The sequence below is a fragment of the Styela clava genome, chromosome 7, assembly GCF_964204865.1.
Source record: "Styela clava chromosome 7, kaStyClav1.hap1.2, whole genome shotgun sequence".
In the NCBI taxonomy this organism is placed as follows: domain Eukaryota; kingdom Metazoa; phylum Chordata; class Ascidiacea; order Stolidobranchia; family Styelidae; genus Styela; species Styela clava.
In genome coordinates, this window is record NC_135256.1 from 12,104,940 (window position 1) to 12,123,212 (window position 18,273).

General features: G+C 34.7%; 3 protein-coding genes across 3 annotated transcripts; 2 read left to right on the forward strand and 1 right to left on the reverse strand.

The window, feature by feature from the left end:
- Positions 1-40: 40 nt before the first annotated feature.
- LOC120329019 (thiosulfate:glutathione sulfurtransferase-like) lies at positions 41-3,321 on the forward strand. Its single transcript, XM_039395622.2, has 5 exons — positions 41-271; positions 978-1,106; positions 1,540-1,685; positions 2,472-2,622; positions 3,159-3,321. The coding sequence occupies exons 1-5, from the start codon at positions 177-179 to the stop codon at positions 3,205-3,207; spliced, it is 570 nt and encodes a 189-aa protein (XP_039251556.2). The 5' UTR covers positions 41-176; the 3' UTR covers positions 3,208-3,321.
- A 6,131-nt stretch (positions 3,322-9,452) lies between these two features.
- On the forward strand, positions 9,453-13,338 carry LOC120329010 (uncharacterized). Its single transcript, XM_039395612.2, has 2 exons — positions 9,453-10,505; positions 12,728-13,338. The coding sequence occupies exons 1-2, from the start codon at positions 9,462-9,464 to the stop codon at positions 12,947-12,949; spliced, it is 1,266 nt and encodes a 421-aa protein (XP_039251546.2). The 5' UTR covers positions 9,453-9,461; the 3' UTR covers positions 12,950-13,338.
- An 899-nt stretch (positions 13,339-14,237) lies between these two features.
- Positions 14,238-17,516, reverse strand: LOC120329004 (NXPE family member 3-like). Its single transcript, XM_039395607.2, has 2 exons — positions 15,995-17,516; positions 14,238-15,192 (listed from the first exon to the last, which is right to left on the reverse strand). The coding sequence occupies exons 1-2, from the start codon at positions 16,681-16,683 to the stop codon at positions 14,580-14,582; spliced, it is 1,302 nt and encodes a 433-aa protein (XP_039251541.2). The 5' UTR covers positions 16,684-17,516; the 3' UTR covers positions 14,238-14,579.
- Positions 17,517-18,273: the final 757 nt, after the last annotated feature.

Sequence of the window (18,273 nt, forward strand, 5' to 3'; positions counted from 1 at the left end):
TCCCTGAATAACAGATGACAAAAGAGATTATGATGAAATAATCAATCTGTTCCAGTCAGTAAGCACGTCAATCATATTGTATAACCATGCTTGAATGCCCATTAATACGTCACTATAGTTTGTACTGCGTACAGGTTTTCTCTTTATGATCCTGGAGCTGAATACCGATACACATTATGATGCAAATGTCGTCTTCAGTGAGGCTTTGTCGTAGGGTGTTTCGGCCAAACCTCAGATCTCACTTAACGAGTTCATCTCCAAGTTGTAGTAGGTAGGTAAAACTTTTTCAAATCTTTAAATTTTAAATAATTTTAAATCTCGCTTTCACGGTGACACACCGTATTACTGTATTATTATTGGCAGTTGGTTCCATGTCTGAAATTTTCCTTCCATTTAGAATTGATCATATTAGTGATGTACACATGTATTTATGTCATGTTGCAAAAATATTAATATATGATTTACTAATATAAGGTACAGATATAGCTTTGCTATTGCTGAAACTTCTTAAGTTCTAAAGCGTACCGGTATAGTCATTGAAAGTTATTGTTGGCAGTTGGTTCCATGTCTGAAATTTTCCTTAGATTTAGAATTGATCACATTAGTGATGTTCACATGTATTTATGTGATGTTGCAAAAATATTAATATAGGATTTACTAATATGTGGTACAGATATACCTTTGCTAATGCTGAAACATTTTGAGTTCTAAAGCGTATGCCTAGTCATTGAAAGTGCAATAAATGTTCTATTCCTTGTTTTCTACCTAACAAGTAGAAAACTTACCATTAAATTGAGCAGTGGAATAAAATTCAGTAATGTCAGCATTGCAAAAATTGAACCAATCATTATTAAAGTATTTTTATCATGGCATATGGAAATATATAAAAATTTCACTATGATCTATAATTGCTCATTGTCTCAGAATCCTTTGAGTATGGCTGAATAGTGGCACTCATTAGTTAATTTGTTTGACAGAGTCATCTTATCAACAAACTCAAGAACAGCAAATGCAAATAGGAATTCATCTTTGAAATGCCAGCTAAAATATGTACGGTTATTACATACGACTGATATGAAGTTGGCTCATGATGAAAGAGAACTGAGGTTTGTGTTTGATCCCGTTCTTTTTATTTCTTATGCCTTGAATTTGTAACAGTAATGAACTCTGACAAAGCGAACTCGGGGTAAAGTTATTATCAATGTAATATTCGTGATAAATGGGCATATCAAAAATACTTATAATGATTAATCAATTATATATTTCAATTAGAATATGTTTTTATTTTTAGGTAGAAATATTCATTTACACAGCCATTCATAATAATTACTCAAAATCAGAATAATTCAAATAAAATTTAATTAAAAGACTAACCAGTAAAACTTGTGCATATTTTATACTATATCAAAAGCGTTTTGTAAAATGCATTTGTTCGTAATATACTACGGTGAATAGAAGAAATCATTTTTATCTAGCACTATCTAATATAAAGTAAAAATACTTCAAATTGATTTTTTACATTAACATGTTTTCTAACAGACCTGACTACTGTGTCACTTATGATGAGTTAAAATATGGAGTCGAAAACGATAAATTTCTTGTTATTGATGTGAGAAGGCCGGATGAGGTTGCTGATGGCAGAATGAAAGCAAAGAGATATGTGAACATTCCTGTTCAAGAGTTCGGTAAAAGTTACTTTGAATGTTTAGATCTTCACTCAAAGTAAGGCTTTAAGCAAGCAACCACTTGTTTATTGCTGGAGTTTTTTGAATCAATATTGCATGCCCAGTTTATTACGTACGATACACCATAGATTAGGTGGTTCATATTAAGTAGGTTTAAAAAGGAAGTTTCTGACACAGTATGCAAACATAAATATCAATACCAGGCCTTAAGATATTTGAATGCAAAGCGGTTGTCTCGAGCGACTTTTCTCTGAGTGGTATCAATGTTGAAATTTGATAAAGAATTATAGATCTCATTTAACTTCATAGTTGATTCGGTTCTGAAATTGTATCATTTTTTTATCTGCCTAAAATCTGAGTTAACCTAGTTTCGCAACACAGATGAATAAGTGTTCTCATCACGGAGAGATATTCGTTGGAAGATTTCATTGGCGTAGTGTAATTCTCTAATTTCACATAGATTCAATTTTTTCCTATATTTATACTAAAATATTTGAAAACTGATAATTTTGTAATGCCTCGCATTGTGAACAAGGCTTTATTTTGTACAAACTACTACTGCCATCTAAGTACGTAATTTTTTTATTTCGGAGAAACAAAATGCTTCCTGTTCAGCTTTGCCTACCCAACTTATCAAACCCTTGGGAGGTGATAGCCTTGGAAGTCCAAGTGTCCAAGCTAAGTCCTGGTGTACACTTTTTGTGGCACTAGTCATCATATTACTGCAAGTACAAAGCTAGGTTGAATTAATTGCGAGAATGATCATGCATAATTATGTTTGTACAGAGGAAGCATTGCAATTGTCTGATAAAGATTTCAAAGATACATATGGCATTGATAAACCACCTAAAGATGCATCTGATATCGTATTTCATTGTAAACTTGGAGGAAGAAGCACTACCGCATTAAGACTTGCACAAAATGCTGGATATACTAAGTAAGGCAGATTTTATTATTAGCTTTATATAATATATAGTCTAGAATGGAATTTCTATCGGTCAAGCATACTTCACAAAGGTGATATATTATGATTTGTTATTGCTACCCATCTTATAAGCTGTAATTTTCATGTCTGTGCCTATTTTCAGTATGGTGAAAAATAAACTACTAATTGCTATAAGTTACAGTAATTGAATTCTCTGGAGGTTGATGAGGAGCTAGGGACTTCAATTATTTTCATTCATCTTGTTTTAGCATTGACACTATTTATTTTTCTATCTTTGATGCTTAAAAATTTGTATTAACAAAAAGGCAATGATGTTCTTATCTATATTATTGAGTCCATGCATCTGAAACAAATAACTGGCTAACTAATCCTTTCCCTGAAATGGACTGGTAACCGGACGAGAGGCCTTGATTCGCCATTATGATCAAGCCGTCATAAATATGTAAATCCTATCCTATTATCCAGTAGCTCAGTCTGTTTTATACTTCACATAAAAGTTTCTAACTGAAGCAACTTTGTTATTGCAGGTCCAAGCATTATCCCGGTGGATGGTCAGAGTGGTCTGAAAAAAACTGAAGGCAATCACATAATGTTATCATCAATCATCATCCGTGTTGTTTAATTTCATTATTGACTACATAAATCGAAAATCATTATTACTGAGGATTCAATAAATATATTTATATCATGTTTGGGGTGTTCTCCAACATCTTCGCCTACATAATTTCCAGTCACACTCCATGCACTGTTATATGGGTTGGGTTCGTGATAGAGGAACCAGTCACACTTTTACTGAAGATTGCGTGCGTATCAAGCAGTAGGATCGGACTTGCATATTTATCCCGCGAAAGGGAAAACCTGATAAAACGACTTATTCATATGGCGAACCATGACGTAATATACAAAGTAGCAGTTAATAATTGATTCGATAATTATTATTGTACTTTCCTCAATTCATTCAATGAATTATTCTTACACGAAAGGCCGAACTAAAGTCTGTTGATGAAGTCTGAAATTATTGAAATTTTCTTTGATAAATCATCACCTAACTAACCAAGGTAACGTGAAACCGTTGCATGGTTAGGAATGACCTTCCACAGGTTTTTAAATATGAGATTGGACATTTTAGAGAGATTCAGCAAGGTTCACAGTTCCAATCTCATCCATGCAAATAAATTCATAGACAAGGTATGAATTACACATCCATAGATAGGCAACCGAGTCAAGGGCAGGCAGGTCATTCAGGTCCCAGCAAATTGTAAGCTGCGAGTCGGGTCCGAGCTACGGTATATTTTATAAACAACGATGAAATAGATAAATATATTTTTTTTTTGATTGGCTCACCCAATGAGTGATTTTAATAAATATGCAAAAAATGAATAAATTTAAAATAAGTCCATATTCCATTGAATTCATAATCCATATGTTGAAATTGAGTTTCATAGTTTTTTCAGTTTGTTTCATCAGTGATATTAGTTACATTGACACTCCCAGTTCGAGTGAATTCAACGTTCATTTTGAAATCAAACGAGACCTATTGACAACATCGCATCACCACGACGGCCTAAGTTTAGAGACTAGCAAATTTTCGATTTTCCAATACAACGTTCATTACTCGACTTGGTAAATTGTATTTAACATGATATTATTTCCATTTTTAAAACTGGCCTAAATTTATCTTCGAGTCTCCAGCCAAATTTCTCGAGGCGGTTATTCGAGTTCGTCTCGTGTTATTTTGTCTGCATGACCGAAGTCAATTCTCGAATCTCCCCAACAGTGTCGCTTTTCTCGTTTACACTACTGGTTCATACCTACGTTTATTGCTTCATTGAGGGAGCCCACAACTTCGCAAGAAATTTGCAGGAAGGGTCCATGACACTAAAACGGTTGAAAACCAGAGGTTTATTCTGCAGGGCCACATGAAAAGATATATGTAAATAATAAATATATAAACAAATTACAGTTTATAGTTCCGACCAGTCCACTATTTAATGCCCCTTTTTATTGGGCTATGCCTTAGGTCAGTGTTTCCCAACCTATGGATCTCGGCGACTCAAAACTGGGTCGCCTGAAAATTCTTTTGGGTCGCTTGTTTCTTGAACGAAAACCTAAAAGTTGATTTCATTTTCTAGTAAATGGTATTATATTTTCTGTATCTGGTGTTGAAGTGTTGTTCAATTGTATATGTGAGAAGCATCACAACGTAAAAACTTGCAAGTATCTATGCCAGGGTTTCAAAAAGTCGCAGATGATGAACAAATAATAATGTTGAAATAAACGTTATGTAAAAATAATTTTTTATTTTGTTATTAGTAATTTAATTTTGCGGTCATAGAAACACTACATGCCGTTTTAGCATGAACTATTTGTCGGGAGATTTTGCGAAATTGATTTTTTATAAAATTTGGGTAGCTTGAAAAAAAATTGGGTTCCACTACCTTAGGTCATCGTTTCCAGTCAAGGAATAATCCCTCCCAGGGGAGGAATTTGAATGTTTTCGGGTGGGGGGTGGGGTACTTTTTATTTGCGTATAGTGTTAGTAATATTTTTACTTATTTAGTATCATTGTAATGCATTTATATGAATACATTAATAACGTATAAAATGTACAAAGCCCAGAGTGCAAGTTACATTTATCGCAAGCAGTTGTTCCGATTATATACATGCACATAGAGTTTTTATGAGTAGTGGAGGAGGAATTAAGAGCCTAAAATGGGCTAAGAGAGGAACGTGTTAAAAACGGTTGGGCACCACTGTCTTATGTCCTGAAGAAGTCCTACTCTTCTGAAACAAAATGTTTCTAAAATTTCTATATTTTGTAGTATGCTACGCCTCTTCTGCAAAGTTCTATGCTTTTTCTAAAATGTATATGTTATCTCAAAAAGACGACGCACCCTCTGAAAAAGATATATTAATTTAAAAAATGTGCGACTTCTCTTCAATGTCTGCGCCACTAAAAAGTGACGTTTCTAAAAAAACGTATTTTTAGAAACGCTAAAACTCTTTTCTTAGAGCATAGCCTTTCAAGCAATTATTATTATTTATTTTGATGTCGTATTTCAAAGACTTTCACCACTGCCTCTTTAACGATATTTCTATGCTTACCCCGCAACACACCACAAAGCACTGTGTAGTTTGAATTGGTAGCCACATAGTGATTATCACTACAATGCAAATATATTATGATAATCAAAATTTTGAAGGTCTTTGATACATTTTGACACAGTACCTACGCGCATATATGCAATAATTGCATTGCATTGTAATGGCCTTCAGTAGCCTATTTTAATAATATCTGTGCAGTCTGTTTGTGGATTTCTGCTAGATCTAACTTATGTTTGGTTCAACGATAATCTAGTATTTACCAGAATTTTGTTTACCTTTTTAAGTTGATCTCTTTTTCTGTTCATGTATGAATTTGCCACCAGCACCCAGTCATCAGGCCCCTGTAGAATTCCATGAGTACCGGTACGGTACCGTATAGATTTAAAAACCCCTTTCGGAACCTAATTCCAATAATATTGTTTGTTATTAATGTCTTCCGAATGAGGTACTACCCCCAAAACAATGGCCCTTACTGCAGCTGACAAGCGAGGTTTCTTAGCCCGTTTATCCATAGTTACCTCATAATGCTATGGTTTATCACTCTGATATCTAATAAAACGCGGTTGACATGGTTACCCCGCCTGTTGTGACTGGAGTCGCTTGCTTCCTTCGTTATGAACGCGACTCGGATATTCAGGTCGCCTGAATATATTCTATTTCCGTATTCTCTTAGTATTTAATGTTCGTCTTTTTATTCCTTTATAAAATTTGATGTTAGACTTCCTTGTAGGTGACGCTGCTCGATAACCATTACTGGTTTATCGCGTCTTCCTTCACACTAAAATGCATTTTTTTCTTTTTTTACTTAATCCTATTCGTATAATGTGTATTTTCGGCATGTGTAAAAATAAACTACTGATACTGATAAACTTTCCATTGGATATTATTCAGAGTAAAGTAACCTTCTTACTCCGTAACCTTTTTATTAACTTTGAAGTATTATTGTTAAAAATGAATTATATTAGTTATAATTTATGTATTTGGGTATACAGTATACTGTTCTCCAGTGGAACGAAAAATGCTTATAGATCCCGATAGGAGGAATCGTTTAACTTTACTTCAGATCACATATCGCCATTTTGTTCGCGATGCCGATCGACGAATTATACCGCAAATTGCAACTTTTGGTCAGAGCAGCGTTGCGCTCAGAGTTTCTTACAATTCGGAACGAAAGAGTATTTTCTCGATTAACCGCTGCATAGGATATTTATATATATATATATATATATATATTTTTCCCCTCTTACCATGCCTTGCTTTAAGCATTTTATAGGTATATATGTATAAAAGCAAAGACAAAACAGGGTCAAATCATATTGACAATAATTTTTTCTTGACAAAATACTCAATAGTGGGTTTCCGGGAGAATAAGGCAGCTTACTGCTAAAACATTGTTATCGTTTGTAGGTATATTTCTCGTTGTTTGCAATCAAACGGCGCGCAGTAAATTAATTTACCACCTTATACAAATTTGTACTTAGAATATCGCAACTTCTCATCTCTATCTAACTCGCAAACTCATGTTTCACCTTACAGTTCTCTGCCACACTCAATGTCGTCGGTCGCGCGCCTTGAAGTTGGATGTACAGAGTTATCACGCTGTGCGCGGTCGCCCGAAAACGTTTGTTGGCGTGTGCCGCATATCAAGTGTCTGAACGACGCCTGCTGCGCTCGCGCACCTCTTTATGATAATTAAGCAATTTGTTTAATATGCATTTCTCTCCAGACGAACGAACAAACGCGCAAAAATTTTAGCTCAAATATGGCACCGTAACCAGTAACCAAAATCTGCGAAGTTTATAATCATGCGATTTCGATACTTGTCGCAAGCCAATCACAGGCTGTTCTAAGTTCATTTGTAAATTTCAGTTGTCTGAGGATAAGCCAGCCCCCCTATCCGAACAAGATTTGTTAACTATGCACCCGATAAAGGACTCTTAACGTATAGATTAGGCAAGAATATTGAAGAAGCTAGAGTTTGCAGAAAGGTTGTTATAAGTTGGTATAAAACGAGTGAGTTTCAGCTGAGATTGTTATTCTCTGTATTAGGTTGACAAGTCCATGCAAAAACACCTATAAAGAACATCAATCAGTTGGTGTGGCCGTGTCCTACAACCAGGAGATTACGACCTTTACAATTACAAGTTTCTAGGTACATTATATATGTAATTACTATTAAAAATATTAGACATCGGTGGTCTTTCTTGGTTTTTATATCAACCGAAGCGATTAATGTAGTCAGAAAAAATGTGGTGTTTGCTTTGTTGCGGTTAAAATTGTTTCATTGTTTTAGCCATATTTAATTGTGCTCCAAATTCACCATAATAATTGATTTTGTAAGTTATAGCGTTGGATGAATAATAACAATTTGTGTTCTGCATGGCAACTAAAAATGTTATTATATTTCACCGAGTTATGAAGTTTGCCAGCCAGTCGAACCTTAATTCTTACATTTACCACAACTAAGTGTGCTCACTAAATATTTACAAGCAATAATCATAATTAGAAAATTTATGCGTAATCGTCTGCGATTCACAAACCAACAATGACATACAGCAAACGCGTAATTGGCTTATGATAAAATCACACAAGGTGAACTGACTTAATTGAAAATCCAATAATGGAAGATAATTAGTTTTTAGTGCGATATAAAGATTTGTGTCTTGCTGCAATGTGGACTAAATATGGCGTCGTTTGATTTTTGAACGGCATATGCGACAAGAACCGAATGGTCACTCGAACGTAAAACTCAACTAACCAACCGTTAATGGGTTAATAAACGATGACAAAATATATCTCTGCGACTAACATGGCCACACATAATTCGACAATCTCAGAGTAAATTTATCGTTGGCCACTCTTTTCAAAATATGTGTAAATTTTAAAATATTTATTCATACGACGTCGTTCATTACTTGTTGATTATTGCATGTCGTATTATTGACATAATTATCAACTAATGCTTTCATCTGTCCGATGTCCACTAACATACAAACAAATAAACAAAAAAATATATAGTAAGTGTAAAAGAGAGTTAACGCGAGCAGCTATCCTAGATTTGTGAGGCAACTTTGGTGTAAAGCAGAGAAAGAAAAATGTAAGAAAAAATGTATATAAAAAACACATAATGCTTATTGTGACGACATTTTCGAACAAGATCCTACGAATATTTGTTCGTTGATGTAAGGTGCAGACAATTGCTGGTGTAGGATTTCTATTATAGAGATAGGAACGTGTCGATTGCCAACATTTGTTGCAACCATTCGTTTATATGCTAAGCGAAATGAATGGTGTAATTTCGCTTTCAGAATTTTTTTCAAATGTATACATACTGATTAGTTTCAGCAAGAGACAATATTAGATTTGTAAGATTAAATTCAATACCTGCTGATTTTTACGTAGTATGAGACAAGAAAGTAAACGTAAAAGTGCAATTTTGTTAGATTCTTTTTCAATGTTTTGTGCTTCTTGCCAACGGTACAGAAGTTCTAAAAATAATAATATACGAAGCGAGAAAGTCTACGGAAAAACAGCGATTTTACTTTTCAAATTTCATTTTGCATAAAGTTTATAAAACTTTTCCTGGATCGCTCACCAGATTGTAATGCGACTACCTAATTTTCAAAACTATTGGAATAATAGAGAACAGGAGACATAAAGAAAAGTAAACAGTGGGCCGATAATATCATGTATTTGTTTTTTATGATACAGATATAACTTTGATAATGACATACGTAAGTCCTGGAAGATTATCTCTACCCCGTATAGACTGTGAATTAGAACAGACTCCGGACAAGAGCGAGATGCAGATAGAAACCCAATTAACAATTTCACCAAGTTCCAGTGGCCGATTCTCAACCGAAGTTGGAGAAAATAGTGAACCAAGGCGCCTTTCCCATCTCCCGGAGTACTCCAATCCAATACCCACTCCTGTCGGACATTTGAACTATCGAGAGTATCAGAACCCATCAGGATATAGTTATCCGGTTGAAGAAAGCTTTCCCCAAAATTTTAACACTTGTAAATCAGATTTAAATTTTGACGAACAAGACTGGCGAATGACTCCACGGCAATGTTTTTCGTACCAAAATTCTGATTATACATCAGCATCAAATCTTAGAGGAGATTGTAACAACTTCGAAGAAAATAAATTATTACAAGGAAGCTATCCGCAAGCGTTAGTGGCTTCTCAAGTACAAGCATTTCAATCAGAAGTTGGTGTTGGAACATGGAAAGGGTTCCCCAATTATTTTCCCCGCGATTCAACAAGCACAAACAAGTCGAAACCAGCTTTTCCATTTTCAAATCCTCCGGAATTTTTCTGTTTAGCTACTACTGATACAAAAATTATATCGCCTGCTCAATCAGAAAATAATCAAGCTAAAAGTTCCAAGAATGAAACTTCATCTCTCGATGTAACCGGTGTTGCATCCAGTCTTGAACGTAGTCCAAATATGAATGACAAAAAGTTCAATAAATTAGAAGTTTCGGTTCAGAAAATACAAGAATCGTCAACGAATAACCAAAGTTCAGTGCAAACTGAAGATAAATCCGATGTGATGACATCTGCGGAGGCAGATTCTTCCGTAGATAGTAAAAAGAAATTACAAGAAAATGATTCAAAGGCAAAAACAAAGCGCCATAGAACAAGATTCGCCCCCTCGCAGCTTAACGATTTAGAAAGAAGTTTCAGCAAGACCCATTATCCAGATATTTTCATGAGAGAAGAGCTTGCACTACGAATTGGACTTTCAGAGTCAAGAGTTCAAGTAAGTTCAGTGCAATTATTTAGGCCTATGGGTATCAATGTGATTAGAAACTAACAATACAAAATGTATTATTTATTTTTATTCCCTTCTGCGTTACAAAATTTGATCTTGTAAATTGTACTATGATATCAATGTTTCGTGCGTTTAATTGAAAAAAAATACGAAATCCTACAAATTGATGTAAACACAGACAAATACAATGATTATATGCATAAAAAAAATATTTATTTCCCAATACCGATATGAAAATGATTTCCGATGTAAATACACAACACAATCGCCAGTGACAATTTTATTAGTCATATTTTTATTGTCTTTTCACCTACGTGCCATACATATAAAAAATTTAATATTAAATTTAGTGATATAGGCTTGCACTTCAAGTCTCAACTCGATAATACAGGTAACAAACACGTGACAAACAATGCGTATACGTATAATATGACTAATAAAATTATCACGATCGAATACAAAAACCACCAACACTTTGTTGCCTCACAATATTTTTAATATTATTTTATCTCGAATTTTTCGATGATAAAATTATTTAAATAACAATTTTATTCAAAAATGTCGTCGATTTTGACGTAATAGTGCGCTTTTAGCGAATGCAGTCGTGGATATGATGTCCCATAGCATTAACCTATCAATAGTTATAGCGATAAATGAAATTTTCGCCAGATTTTCGATAAAATATATTAAGAATACACGACACTGTCGTGTGATCGAAATATTTTGCTAGGAAATTCGCAAAAATTATCACCTCTTAAAAGGTTGGATTTCATTGTTATTTACCAAAACTGTCCGACTGGGAAAGTCGGGAATGGATTTTAGCGCGTGTTTAGGTTCGATTTGCCAAGGCGGCCTATCAATGCTTTAAGCCTTTATATCGACCGGCAGTCGGGATAACTGAAAACACATTTCAGCAAATTAAAATTTCATGCCTTCCTCAATTATTTTTATGACTAGATAATGGCGCATTGTCGCACTACAGACTTCACGCGTATCACTTAATTTCCATTATATTTTTGCAACATACGTCGCCACCAGTGTTTTATTTTAACCATATGTCGCTACACTGAAGTCGATACACTTTTGTCCCATTGACGAGGGTAAAATCAAATAAATCTAATACACTCAAAACAAAATCTAAATATAATTTTGATATAGTATTTTAATATGAATGAGAGTATCGACATTTCATGGATTATCTATGGGAACTACATAATAAAATGACGGATGGTTGGAATCCCGCATTTTGTCTGATGACTAATCTTGTTAGAAAATGATTGTGTGGGTAATTAACTTGTATCACTAGTAAATAGTATGAACAGTCTTAATTTTACATGGTTGAACAAAATATTTTGTTTAATAGGTTTATCAAAAATGAGAATTTTTTTTTGTAAAGGTATACTAGTGTATATATAAAATCTGTTTTGCGCTGACAGTTCTATTAAAAACGAAATTGGTTATTTACTAAATATCATCCGTGAAAATTAGAATAATTTCAATAAACTGTCAGTACAATAAAATTGGAGATTATTCCAAGAAACGCTACCTGGCTCAAAATGACACCGTGTTCTGATTATTTGACCTTACGATAAAAACATCGGTAATATTTGAAACGAGAATATCGGTCAGAGACCGAAGACTTATCGATCGAAAGTTAGGGGATCCCCAAAACAGCACTCTTACTCCATAGTGACACCTTGTGTCCCATCACTAATTAATTAATAACTCGCTAAGTATACGACATAATTCGTCCAAAATCAATAGGCTTCTGGTACGACATATGAATGCACATGCAAAATCTGGAGCAGATTCAATCTCGATTTCGTGAGATATCGCGTGCATCTAACAGACAGACAGACAGACAAACAAATACCTATCAACATACTTACCGATATAAATCGATAAGTAATATTAGGAGCTGCACAACAAAATCTCAGTAAATGATTATTGTGGAAAGTTAGTGTCAAGTTTTACCGTGATTGAATAATCAGCAAAAGCTTGAAAAGATTGACCTTTTTTCAAAGCAGTTTTACCGCTTAACGCTTCGTTATACATATACTCAAGGGCTTCAAAAAGCTATATTATTTATATAACGTTTTTGGAATAGCGCCTTTTTAACTAGTATGAAAATTATTGATTAACTTTATTATGTTATACCAAACAATTTTTCTTATTGGTATTAAATATATTAAATGCAAATTGTGTTTCAGGTCTGGTTCCAAAATCGTCGAGCAAAATGGAAAAAGAATCGAAAGTGTACCAATACTCCCCCGACACCGATGTTTTATGGTTCTGCACCAACTCAAGGGTTTCCATACGTAGAAAATATGGTGAATCATTATCCCGCTACCAATGCTTTTAATAGAAATTTATATTCTACTTATCAATCTCAACAATGGCGTCCAAATTTTCCTAATAAAAATTCTATGTAGCTTTTTTTTTAATCATGTTGAATATGATAATGATTCAACACTACTGTAAGCATGTGTCAGCATTTCGATAACTTATTATCAAGTAATATAATTTTATGGTTGGAATGCAACATACACCAGAGAGTCACCCCTTTCTATCAATTAAGAATCGTTACCAGACTTAATAAACGAACATTCCAATATTGGTTGAGGTTTGATGACATAAGAAAAAAAAATGGAATATGCAGTATTCTATTTAATTGTTCTTTATGCGCCTTTCCGTTTGCTATTTACTCTTTGATGTTGCTCTGTCCGGCAAGGAGTATTCAAGCTTCGTAACATTTATTATGTGATGGATTATTTTGCATTTTGTCGTATAGTTTTGCAATAAACTGTCAAATTTTATGTGATATCAAGTTTTACTTTTTGAAGCAGACAAGCTTTATTGGGTTAGGATAGAAAAGGAATCTCATTGTTTTAATACAGAGGTGTCTAAATTGTTATCGGACACGAAATGTACTTATATGGATCGTTCGAATTGAAATTTTCAGTATAAAAAGATGAACGAAGTCGCTAGGTGGCAATTAATTCTTTTTTTTCGAATTTCTTGAATCTTGTGACGCTAAACCGATCAAACTTTCCCATTTTCATTTGAACACTTTTTGTGACGGACGGGACCACTTTATTCCGCCACTCTTTTCAGCAAACTCCATACCCAGCTGAAGCCCTACCGGTACCGATGTGCGACATTCGTGTCGTACATCAACACTGCTCTCATGTCAGTCACTATATGCCTCACTCTTATAACAACTGTGCAACAAGGCGGGTATTACAGCTATCGAAAATCGAGCTATTGCTAGGAATCGATATGCTTTAAAAAATTTGTCACGTTTTGTTATTAAAGAGGATCTATTGCATTATATAAACAAAATCTTATATTCGAACATATATTAGTTGCTCGTATGATGCTGGCAGCATTGACCAAAAATTGGCACATAGAAATACAAATATTGAAAAGTATATTATACTTCCATAATCAAGTTACAATTTTGCGATCTGGGAATAGCAGTCAAAATTGTGACAACCAACAATGATTTGGGATTGAATACCGTTTTAATATGACTAAACTAGAATCCCACAGCCCTGGTGTCACTCACACAAGATGCGAAAAAGTCGTTCGTTCAGTGATTTCAAAAAAATATATATTAATAAATAACAAACATATTATCACACGTGCGTGTTAACAAATATTCTAGAAATGGCGAGTTGCGAGAAGAGAACAATTTTTCTATATTATTCAGCATATATACGATAAAAATAAAGCTATTTGAGTTTTTAGTAAATTACTTTCTGGATGAAGAACACGGTTGTCAGCTGCAATTGACAAATCCCATAAAGATAAGTAAGTCACGTCTGCTATATCTTTAAACTCATGTCGTAGCATTACGTCATATCTGTAAGACAACCAAGCAGATGGACACAACTTAGAATAACCGTGATGGTTGTGTCCTTTGATAAAAATTTTCACCCCATGCGAACGTAATAACAACGACTTAACGGCACTCTTAATGATTCGTATTCGATCCCCAAAAATATCGGCATCATAAAGTTCGAAATGCAACCCGAGTGTTATAAAAACATAGGTTCCTTCTCATGCGTTTGTGATAGAGTCCAACGAGTCGCTGATATAAGGTCGTGAACTGACAGGGCCAGGATTATGTAAAGGTGACCCATGCGATCGGTAATGCAAAGAAGTATTCATAGACTCACTACTACCGTCTCTGTGTTGCGACCATGCCACACTATTGTCCGGACCATACTGCTTAATTCCGAGGGTTTTTGCAAAATGTTCATGCCATTGACGAATAGTAGAATCTCCGATAAAATAAAAATTCTTGTTAGTAGTGCATTGTTGTAATCGTTCCACACTGTAGGATACTTCACCAGGTACCACTGTTGATATCCAACGGCCGTTATCGAACCATCCTGTCGACTTGAACGGATTTTCATTAGTTTTATAAAGGTTTTCGTCCAAATATTTGAATTTTTCTGAAGATTCAGCAATGGATATGTTTGTCCCGGATCCAGTAATTTTAGCATAAAGATTTAAACCTCGTTTGAAGTAAGTTTTGTCGAAAAATTGTATTTGCTCCAATGTCTTTTTTTCTTGCCACGTTATTGAAGAACATTCTCCAGATTCCGGTTTAATACAGGTCCATTTCTCTCCGTGACTGGGATTTGAGTAATCACATAATTCCGATGGACTAAAAGGAAGATAATATTAACAAAAAAAATTGAATATAGCTCTTTACATATTGTAATTATCAGTGTATTGTGTAATGTGTAGTATTACGTGCATGCGGCTTTACTTCGAAATAGGAAACGCGACGCCGACTCGTTCAATGCAGACAGACGAAATGTGTGCCAGCATGGACACATACAGCATAGTCTTAGGGTTACCATATTTTTTTTGACTCCAAAGTGGGACGCCTCCTGTAACTTTACAGTAACTTTACAGATTTTACTGCATAGACATTTAAGCCAACCCGGCTGTCTTCATTGACCATATTGTCATCGAAAGTTCATGCGCATATTCTTCGTCTAAATATCGGGTTCAGGTCGAAAAATAGAAAGGAATAGACGCTAACGATCCAAATGATCCAAATTTAGATGATCCAATTTAGTAACGAGAACATGTTCGTGTATTATGCTGGATGGCTGAACGCAAAAAGGGGACTTTTGGCTGAATTGTCGGGACGGCGGGACAAGACGCTAAAAAGCAGGACAAGACGCTAAAATGCGGGACTGTCCCGCCTAAAGTGGGACGTATGGTAAGCCTAAGCATAGAGAAAAACACGATTTTCATCACTTCCACGAAGCTGTAAATGTATGACTGGATATATGAGACCAAGTTCCAGTTTAATAACAAGTGCAACACGAAATGAGATTATGTCTTGTAGATTTTTTACACGAATAAACAAAAGCAAGCAGAAGCAATTGTGTGATAATGTTGGTTTGAGCCTATCAGATATGCTAATTAAAGGCTAAACAACATATGCAGTATACCTTTTCTCGGGAAATCCAACAGAGCAAGGAGTATATTCATCAATATCTTTTGAATTCCGCATTGTTGTGTTCATTAACACTCCCCACTCATGTTCCGATGAATATTTTTTAATCATTTGAAAAATACTTTCGCTCGGGTGAACGAGGACCGCATTCAAGTAAGCTATTCCGGGCCATGGAAGAAGGCAGCTTACGTGGTAGATGCCCATCATTTCATCAAAAACATCGCACGTAATTACATCGTTTTGATATCCTCGACGTCGCAAAGTGACTATAAAAAAGTCTCCGCCGTAATTTTTTTGCCTTCCAAGTTGATCTTTTGCTACTATCTTTGCTGTTAGTTTATTTCCAACAACAAATTTATTTCCTCCTTTCAAAGTAATTGTTGTCTGCTTTGCGTTGGTAATATGAGAAATCACATTCTCATCTATTTGTGTGACCATATGCCTCACACTAGGAAATAAGTGAATCCAGGAAGAGCTAAGTAATGTTTCTTTAATTGTTTTGGCGTTTGATATTGGTGTCTCTATAAAAGTTCGACCATCCTCTATCCAGAACTGTGAATTTTGTATTGTTACCGTTGGTTTGTGAGTGTAAGTTAAAAATAGTATAAAGCAGATGGCAAATATTTCAAAAAATAGAATACATCTACCGCGCCTGCGGCTTAATCTGTCTCTATTTTCAGTCATGAACCTTGCGCCAAGTAACAAATTGTCTTATAAAAATTTTTGATTTTTCCTTGATAATTGTTCATTAGTTAATTAGTAGGCTGTCAACATTAAGCAATTGCAATATTTAAGTTCTTTTGCAAAATTAATCTAACTGTTTCAACGTAACTCCCTTCTATTATTCTGCTTTGTAAAGTAAATAAATGTTGTACCCAATCAATAACATGTGATTTTCTATGTGTCTAATTGGGTATTCCCGTAGTATGTGAACCAAGATGGCGGACCAGGTGAGGGTTAGGCCATAATTTCAGGTACAAATACTACGGGAGTCACTTGGCTAGTCCCCGAACTCGTAATAGAACTAAAATAAGGAAAATGGGAATAAAATTATGGCCTAACCCTACTACTAAGAAAAATTAAAACAAATATACAAGAATTATCTCGCATTGGGACTCCATAAATCTTAAAGTTATCTGAAATGAGGCATTGTCTGTGACAGTTCAACCTATGCGATTTGACCTATTTTATAAAACTATAAAGCGATTCGTTGCTCTCGTATTTATTTATAACCAAAATATTGTTTCTGCTATTTAGACCTGGTTTCGTCATATTAAACTATTTTGTTTCGATAACATTACAAATTTTACCTTTACCATACCTGCCTACAAAATCTTCTAAAATTCGTGCCGTTATTTCATTCTTCACAAGGCAATAGCTATCTGATCATAAGTGAAACCTGAAAGTTTGGGTGAATTTGATATATATATTCCAGGTCAGTGGAATATATATTTTTCGAGGTACCGCTTGAATTATAATGATACCTTGGCTTTCTAATTTGAAAATCTGCCATACACTAAAGTGCTGTTCCCAATATTTCCTTACTAATCTATGGAACCTTTAATTGAAATTAGAGCACCTGCCAATTATATTCGACCAATTCGAGAGTTATGTATTTCTACGAACAGGTTGTTCCTGTGAATCCAACTTGATATACACGGTGATGAAAGTTTTTGCCCTCGGGCAAACTCGTATTAATGATGGTTTGTATTAAAGCATGGTCGGGCTTCACTGGAAACTTTGAACAAACTATCTTGTATCTTATGGCGTTAATTTGATAATAATATCAAGCCTAATTGTGATATTGACATTGCAATTTTTGCGTCTTGTACAAAATATTGTGCACATTTGATATTAAAAAAATCGTTAATGATTTGAAACAATGTCGTAGAGTTTTGTGACAGACGTTACGCACACTTGACTCGTGTGACAACTTGACATAACCGGCATCTCACTCACGGTGTAATAAATTGTGTAGAAAGTTCCAAACCCAAAAGATTCTCGCCCTCCCAAACTAGACATAGCTTCTTTTCTTATCTGGCAGTTGATGCTTGTTTGGAGTGAAAGGTGTATAAAAACGTCGTATGAAAAAGCAAATTATCTTGTGCCAAGTCAGCCATTCATCTTTTTTTTTCTTAGCCCTATTAAAATTATCTAGGGAAAGTGACACCACCAGCAACGCGGCACAATGCTCGGGAGCGGCTCAAGAGCCAATAAAATAGATATTAGACAATTGAAAAATGAGTATTTTTCCGGGTGGAGTATTGTCCTAAT